The 8,884-nt window shown below is 38.5% G+C and overlaps 1 protein-coding gene across 1 annotated transcript in view; it reads left to right on the forward strand.

The window, feature by feature from the left end:
- CNTNAP5 (contactin associated protein like 5) overlaps positions 1-8,884 on the forward strand; it is a 273,515-nt gene that overhangs the window by 175,623 nt on the left and 89,008 nt on the right. Inside the window, exon 12 of the mRNA XM_031057766.1 lies at positions 1,041-1,160. Within this exon, the coding sequence (XP_030913626.1) occupies positions 1,041-1,160 (120 nt within the window). The remainder of the gene's footprint in view (positions 1-1,040; positions 1,161-8,884) is intronic.

The raw sequence follows: 8,884 nt of genomic DNA on the forward strand, positions 1-8,884 counted from the left end.
TGAGGAAGTGCTGGGCCTGCCATCAATCTGCAAAGCTCCCTGAGTTTCCTGGGAACTTTGCAGTTTCATTTACAGCCTCAACACAGCAGTCATAAACTGTTACGGAGAATAATTTTGTCAGTATAACCAGGTAAGTGTTTAAGCAGGTGGGGAGGAAAAAAATCAACTCTCCTGAAATGAGATTTAAGGTTGTTGTTCAAGGTCCAGGATCATACATGTGACTTTCTGATATTCTGGACTGCCTCTCTGCGTGAGTTTTCTCTTTGCTTCATATGAAGTGACAGTTGTAACTTTCCTGAAAATACACCTCAAATACAAGGATTGTACTGGCCTGTGGGCTTTTCTTCCTTTTCTTGTTCTTGGTGACCTGCTGTACTTGTTTTATTAACCACTTGGATTTTCATGGGCACTGATACTCTAAGAGAAGAATATTGATAAGCAGAGAGAAAGAGTTGGTTGTATAAAATTAGGTCTAAAGCATAAAAATGTAACCTAGGATGGAGACCATGTCTGAGCTTAAGCTTTTCTGCTGTGGGACAGTGGATTTCATTTGGATGGTAGACTATGGTGGGGCTTTAATGCTTCCTGTTAACCTTATCCTGCAGGGAAGGTAAGGACTAGCAAAAATGTCTATCATCTGTGTTGAGAAGACTTAAGCGCATGCCTAGGTAGTAAATCATGTGTACCTGTGTGTATGTAGGTATGTCTTTGAAATCCCATACATGGTGAATATATGTACCTCTCCATGACTAGCTATGTCACATTTGAGAGTTCATATCCCTTTATTTAAGTATTCACATCCTTTAATCCAAAATAAAGCAAGTACCTGTATCTTCAAAGCCAGCATGCATTAATTTCAAGGAATTAGTTAAAGAAATGTGTGATTTAGAGCATGGGTTCAGGCCCATTTGCAGTAAGATTTCACATGCTGATCAGCTGTGTGCTAACAGGTTATGGCAATACTTAATGCAGTACTCATGTATAAAACATGTCTGTCTGTGTTCTGCCTGTGATGCAGTCCCTCTCTCTCTTTTTCAAAGCTGTCTATGAACAATCCTGCGAGGCTTACCGGCACCAAGGGAGGACATCCGGTTTCTTCTACATCGATTCTGATGGAAGTGGACCATTGGGACCACTCCGTGTTTTTTGCAATATAACAGGTAATGACCTAACCTTGACTTGGCTGCTTGATCTTGGGTCTAATTTGTTTTGAGGTGGTCTCAATAAAAAGATAGAGATGTCAATAATACAGCTCAGTATTATTTAGTCAGTATTATTAGACGTCAATAATGTTACAGCTCAGTGTGGAAGAAGCAGAGGAGTTGTAACTGAGGTTTCACTTTGAGATGTTTCCTTAAATAGGATTAATGTAAAAATGATTTTTAAAATAAGTTTGAAGGACTTGCCTTGCTAAGTGGTATATACAACAGTGTCTGCACCTTATAAAGGGCACTTCATAATATCCTAACCTTTGATGAGATGTTTGTTTTTTATGAAAGAGGTAGAAACTTAGAATCCAAACTATTCTTTTGTAATTGAATGGTTTCTCTGCTTTATTAGAATACTAGATCTGGGAATTATTATTAAATTCCCCTCCCTGAGCTATCTATAAACCCTTCTAGTCTGATGTAGGCAGCAATACATGCCCTCATAGAAGTGTGCTGCCTTTGGCATTCCAAGGAGTGGAAACCTTGATTGTCCCTGGTATTTGTATGGAGAATGCATGATGATCTTAGGAGAGGGGACACCAAAGAGAAGGTGACCTGTTGGTTGAGGCTTTTTAACCTTACAGTTCCATAGGTTTAAAATAAGAATGGTTTCAAATGAACAGATCTGTCTGGCAAATTCTCCCCTTTGTACATAGGATTGTCAAGCCAAGAGTATCAGAAAAGATTACACGGCCCTTATTGTGGATGGGGATGGATGGTAGGGCTTCCTTTCTGCTTTTTATATTTGAAATGGAGGTGAAATTTCCCATACCATCTTCTGTTTGGCATTTTTTGCTTCCTGTGGCCAGGTGCAGATGAAGGAAAGTTTTATTACCCTTTCTAAATTGCTAATTCTGGCTGAACTACTTTGCCACGTATCACTTCCACACTCAGTGCTGAAAACTGAGGACTCAGGATATTCATATTTTATCCTTAATCTGCTTGTACTTAAAGTACCTCAAATTAAATTTTCATTTTTATTTAATTGGGCAGTGATTATGTTAATTAAATGCACAACAGTTAATTATTAAGTGTGTTTTTTATTCAAGTGTAACAAATATTTAATAAGATGTGTCTCCTTTGCTGTTGAATCTCCTAAGAAGTGAAACAGAGTTTCACCTTTCTGTCTGAATATCCTTCCTTGATCTTCAATATGGGAAATGTGCTCATTTTTATTATTTATCATATAAATATGTGTGATCAAAACATTGTCAGTGCTTTTTATCTCTGCTGAAGAGGTAGGATTTTTGACAAACACCTTGCATTTTCTTTCCTCAAAAAAACCTTATCTGGCAGAAATCCAGAAGGAATATACCTGATTTTCTCTCTATCTGTAATGAACTTGGTGACATTCTCATAACATTGGTTATGAGCAAGGTGGAGGTGGGGAAAGCTGACAGAACCTCCTAGCCTGGAAAACTCATGCTTCTGAGTCAACTGAATATGGTTTGGATGCCTTAATCAAAAGAGTTTCTTTTCTCTCTGGGGATTTCTCTTATTGTTATTCTCATAAAAATTGTTTACAGTAATCAATTAAGTGCAAAGTAGGAAAAAAATTATTCTGTGTACACAGAAATGGATTCTCAATTTGTTTCTTTTTTCAGATGATGCTTCTGCTTAGTTTTCTGAAAGTGCTCCATATTCAGGGAAAGGTGAAATATGAAATTCTGTGTTGTTACACAAGGTACATAAAAGGAACAGAAAAAATATTGTTGTTCTGTGGCATAAATCTGTAACACACCTCCTGTGAATGGAGAAATGTGGATGGCTTCCATGTGTGGGGAGACTAAACAAATTAAACAGATGGTTGAGGGGAACTGTCACAGGAGAGCATGGAGATCATGTGTGACATAGAGAAAACACGCAGGAATTGATTCTTTTTCATCATATATGAGCTCAGGGGTACCTAAAAGATTACACAGCGGGATTTGGGAGTTTTTTGTTTGCTTGTTTTTTCCTGATGCAATGAATTCAACTTGAAACCACCACAGGACAGCAAGGAGGCTGATAGATCAAGAGAGGGAGTACAATCCATCTGGAAAAAGCCCCAGTTTTGTCTGATAGATTCAGAAAGTGCAAGTAAACATGGAGGTTTAGTTGTAGCTTCCCACTCAGGTAGCTGTGAGACCATTGGGAAATGGGAATGAGCTTCAGGAAAACCTTTTGGCTTCCCTGGGTTTCTCTTTACCCTCAGAGGCAGAGGTAGGCTCCTGGGCTAAATAAAGCTTTTATTTTACTCAGGCTGGCAGTTCTTTCTGTATACAGTTCAAGAAGCAGTAACCTCTGTATGCTCAAAATGTGTTCAAGCTGAAGAATTTGGAGGTGGAATGGAAAATTCAGGGCAATGACTCATTTAGTGTTTTTAAAAGTGGAGGTGCAGAGAGCTCATGGCTTCTGGGAATTACAGTGACTTTAATCTGTGAAGGATGAATTCAAGGAAGAAATCAGACCATCAGAAATGAGCAGCATCATTGCATTTAAAGGAAAGTGGTTTTTTAATGTTCACTTACTTTTTTGTAAAAGCTCTTTCTAATTCTAATTTAAGTTCCTTTCTATTTTTTTAAAGTTCTTTCTAACAGCATTTTTGCCTGTTTAATTGAAGGGATTCAGATAGGGATCTGAATTATTGTAGCCAGTTATTATTGGGGCAGATAAACACCAGATTTCTTGTACATTGGTGTCTGGTCATAGGTATCCAGTGTCTGGTGTGGATATGGAAATATCAACATTACAAGTTAGTTTACTGTGTTTATGTTTGCAGTGGTTTCTCTAAAGCCTGTCAACTTTAGAGCCCACTGCTGAATAGAAATTCTGAATAAAGCAGAAAATTGTGATTGTGTGTGTTGAGAGGGAATTGGACAGTTATACAAAGAGAGAGAGAGAGAGATAAGGGAAAGGAAATGTTGCAGGGAGAAAAAAAAAAAGGAAAAAAGTATTAAAAATATAAAGTCAATTTTCAGCATGGCAAGAAATTTAGCAATAGTGTCACAGAATATCTGATGAATAGCTGATACTAGAGTGGGTAAATGTACTTATCCACTGTCTGAAGAAGTGGCTGAAAAAGCAAGGTGACAAAAAACTGTTGATGACGTGCTACTATTTAATAGTATAGTATACTATAAGTATAGCGTACTTACTGGTCAAGAAGTGAGAAGAGCCTGTGAAGCCCTTTAAAAGGATCTTACCTTGGGGACTGTTTCTTTCTACCAGAAGTAGAATATGTTGCTGAAATAGGAGGTTGTCAGGAACTATGCCTAATCAAAGACATAGAAAGATATCTGTGCAAAGAGAGGTTAACAGAAAATAATCCAGGACTGTTTAGAATGGGAAGACTCAAAGTGAGTGGGGGTCACTGACAGAAGCAATGCTCATTTTCATTTTCTTACAATAGGAGAAGAAAGAAGAAGGTTCAATGACAGTGAAAGATAAAACCCTCAAAACTAGATCTAAAAGGAAAAGACAGCACCTTATTAACATAATGTTGTTTTCACCTTATATAGCCATTGTACACAAAGTCACTTTCCCAGGGAAATTCATCAGTTGTAAGAAGCACTGAGGAATCCACACCAAACGTGCATCTGTGTGTGGGGAAGTGACTGAATGTATGTGCCCAAGCCATGATTGGATGCAGTTGGATGCCATGAAGGGCGCCATGAGGATGTGAATGGGTCCATGCAGGGATTATTAAATTGGGGTGGTTGCATTGAGTGCTTTGGGAACACATCTGGCATGTTTCCAGGGCCATCCACATGGGAATGTGAGCTAGCTGTGCTCACTTTTCCTGGGTCTGCAGTCATCCATGAGGTCTATGGCCACACCTTTTTGACATGAAGTGCAGAAAGAATGTGTTGTGTCATACTTTGGGGTAATGAACAGCCACCAGGACTGGGAAAGATTTTCCTTGTAGGCTGGTTGTTTGATAGTCAGCCCACTTGAATTAATCTTTATTGAAGATTCATAACAGTCAATAGAAAAAATGACTGATAGACCGTCTGAACCTCAGGTCTGTCAGTCTTTCTGTCATTGTGAGGCTTATTTTTTTCATGCTGCTTAGAAATCTATTGGTCTGTCTGGAGCACTGCTAAAAAGCCAATAACCATGTTCTCCAGGACAAAGCCTATAGACATTATAGACATGCAATCTACTTCCATGTGCTGGCTTTGCTGTCCTGTTTGAAAAGTGGAATGAACTTTTCTCATCTCCTTCTGAGAAAATTTTACCCTTGAAATCTGAAAGATTTACTTGCAGTGCACTTGAGTCATCCTGTCACTGTACTTCTCCACTGATGCTGTTTTACAGTATTCAGACCCTGGGCTATCAAATCAATAATGCTTAGAAATTGCCATGACTAGATCAATGGTTCAGTTTATCTTTGCCAGATATTTTTCCTGTCCTCAAATAGTTTCCCTTTCTTCTCTTCCCTTTTTTTTTCTTCCAGGATTGCAGTTTGGGGAAAGATGCAACCTTATCTTAGATCTTGCTGCTGGTCCAAGATCTGTTTTTGAAACTGTCCCAATGAAAAAGCCATTAATTAAAAAAAATACATCTCTACTTGTGGCAGATCATTTCTGTTTTGGAGTCTCATCTCAAAGTGCAAATACTGCTAATTTCTCTGATGCAGGGAAAAGAAACTTTTATTTTCTCTGTCTCAAAAAACTGTATAGAAACTGTCTAAATCTCAGAAAAAGTAAGGGATTCTAAAAAGATGTGAAGTAGATAATCAAAATTATACTTGCAATTTTTTACAAATTGCGTCCTTTTTTTTCATTCAGCTAACAATGATTAAGATTTTTATTCTTCCATATAATACATATCCCCATTAATGTTCCTAAAGCAATCAGTTGTATTATTGTCCATGGAATCCATCTTTCCCTTTGTTTCCACATGTGAATCTCGGTTCATCTGCTCATAGAATTCCTTCATCTATTTTCCATAAGAAACCATCTCCTTTTTGCTTTGTGTAGCAATTACATGGGTGCAGGAGTCACCATGTACTCAGCCCCTTTTGCATTTCTTGTGGACTTGGGAAATTCTCATGTGAAGACAAGGGCTGCCCCTGGGCAGGCTGGAGCAAGAACAGATAGGAGGAGGGCATGCCCTTAATTCTGCCTTTAATACCTGCAGCTACAGGATTTTGGAACAACAATTTAAATGGTCAAACTCCCTCTACCCTGTAGCTTACTGTCTGTAGTTATGATTGACTTTTTCACAAGAGAAAACAAAAAATAGAAATTCCTTACAAATTATTTACTCCTGTTTAGATTAAAGGCAGCCCTTAAAGATTTACAGTTTATCCCTCAAACACTACAGGTCTTTTGGCACGTTGTAGTTCTGACAATTGATATGTTTCTCTTTTGAATTTTCATTAAATATTCTTCCAGAACCTTGCGGGAGGAGGGTGCAAGATGTCACAAAAGAGGTGTCTTGTCGTCATCCATCAGAGACATCTGGCACGGTCATTCTGCTGAGAATTGCTTTGAATGCATTGCAGTGCCCTGGATGGATGAGGCTGAATCAGAACTCAGGAGGAAGCTGATGAGCAGAAAACAAGCTGCAGAAGCATATATTGCTGGGTCAGCCAGCAGAAAAAAAAAATAGATACAAAAATAGTAATGGGATGCTTTCAGAGAAGACTCAGGAAACTTCTTTGGAGTCAGTGAATTAAACTGCCTGTGATAAGAAATTGCTCTTTCAATATCATTTGAGGGGAATTTATATTGGAGTAGCTGGGTTGACCTGCCACTGCAGCTTAGAACAGTACAGTGTTTAAGAAGGAAAGTCTTTTCTTTTTTGTGTACTTTTAGTTATAGGTACAGCATTCAGGATAAAATTTGGCATTCAGTGTGGAGCACCATGAAACAAATGCATCGTATGAGCTCTGAGAGTTATTTTTTTCTCTCATGTAGCATTTACCGTATGTTTGCTTGTTGGCAATTTAATCAGTCTGAATAATCTTGTTTTGTGACAAACCTCCTAAATCACAAAGGAATGATGCCATTTGTATGGGTGGAATATGCTCTACAGGGATATTTCAAGTTGAAGAATAAAAATGAGAATTAGACAATACAGAATTCATTGAAAGCCAGTTTTCCAGCTGCTCTAATTTCCCACAATTTAATTTGTGTGCCATCAAAAGCAACTTGGAGGTTTCCAGCAAGATGATAGAACTAGGGGCTAGGCTAAACAGAGAATCTCAAATGTGCTTAATGCATTGCAGTCCCATGCTGTAAAAACATCTCCTAGGGCCAAATGCAGACAGCATAATATCCTAGTGAATTGGACCATTAAATAAAACTGTGAAGTCATAAAGCTGTAGCATTACCCTGAAATTAAAGCATTGTCACCTTTGAATTATGGAAATAATTTAACAAGCATTTAGGAAATCTGCTTTTCAGGGCTGCATTAAACTATTCCACATTATACAATAGAAGATGTGGCTGCAGTCTCCTACTTGGTTTTGAATGACTTCCAGCTTGTGTTTAGTTTGAAATTTTACCAAGCTGAGAAAGTAATAAAAGAGTAGAATGGAGTAATAGAAGATAAAAATTAACAGTAACCTATGCCTGGACAACAGCTTTTTAATTCTCATTGCAGATTTGTAAGTGCAGGGAGTGCTCATTAAATGGAGTAAACAAGGAAAAAATGTAGTATGGACAGATGTAAAAACATAATGATAACTTCTTAGTTGAGATCCATGAGAAGAGAGCTCTATCTGTGTAGTGTAATGGTTTCCAGGTATGGAAATGACTAGAAGGAGGTAGTGGCACTCAGCTTCATTTGCACCTGTGATTACAGTGTCATTGTGTAAAAACATAATGTAAACAAAACAGAGCAAAGATTAAATAAAAATCCTTGCATTATGAAACAGGGACAAATATTTGAAGGCCCATTTTCAAAAGCTGTGGGCATTACTGGTGTAGAGGTGTGCCTCTAAAGGCAAATGCCAAGGCTGGAGCTCAGGTGCAGACAGCTGTGCACTGTTTGCTGGAGGGATCTGTGCGCACGTTCAGATGGCAGCTACGTGTCTCACACAGGTCCTGAACCTGCCTGAAGTGCCAGATCACAGATCATTGTCAGGAGGCTTCAGAGGACCTGCCAGTCAAGTAGGGAGGGTAGGATGCCTTGACCTCATACTGAGGCAGGCAGTGATATTTTGGGAGCAGCCCTAGCTAAACTTGTGCAAGTGAATTTGGGAAAGTAGAATGATTTTTTTCTAGTTGTTGCCAGGTTTGAAGTGGAGAAACTGGGATTTGATTAAACCCCAAGGGCTGATCTGAAAGGTGATGGTCTTCAGAAGAAATGTTGAGATTATTTCTGAGTGGTTTTCTGATCTATGGAAGCAGATGCAATGGTCTTCATATATATTGTCTTGGAATGGTTCAAGGATACTGCCCTCTAGCTCTTAGTAACTTCTCTCTCAACCATTGGAGATGTAGGATGGAGCACTGTTGGCTCTTCTACTCTGTCCAAAGCAATCTAAAGTTTAAATAATTTTCAGTCTCACTCACTGCATTTAAACAAAAAGGTGTCCTTTTGAAAGAAGGAAGTTTGTTTTTGGAGAGTTTTTTACTGTGATGTGAATGTAATCCTTTATTCTTGTAGCAGGTTGTGTTTGACTTTGTATGCATTTCCTTGCCACTCTGCACCTCACGTGCTGCTTTCTAAAATGGAAATAA

The sequence above is a fragment of the Geospiza fortis genome, unplaced genomic scaffold (assembly GCF_000277835.1).
Source record: "Geospiza fortis unplaced genomic scaffold, GeoFor_1.0 scaffold112, whole genome shotgun sequence".
Lineage (NCBI taxonomy): Eukaryota > Metazoa > Chordata > Aves > Passeriformes > Thraupidae > Geospiza > Geospiza fortis.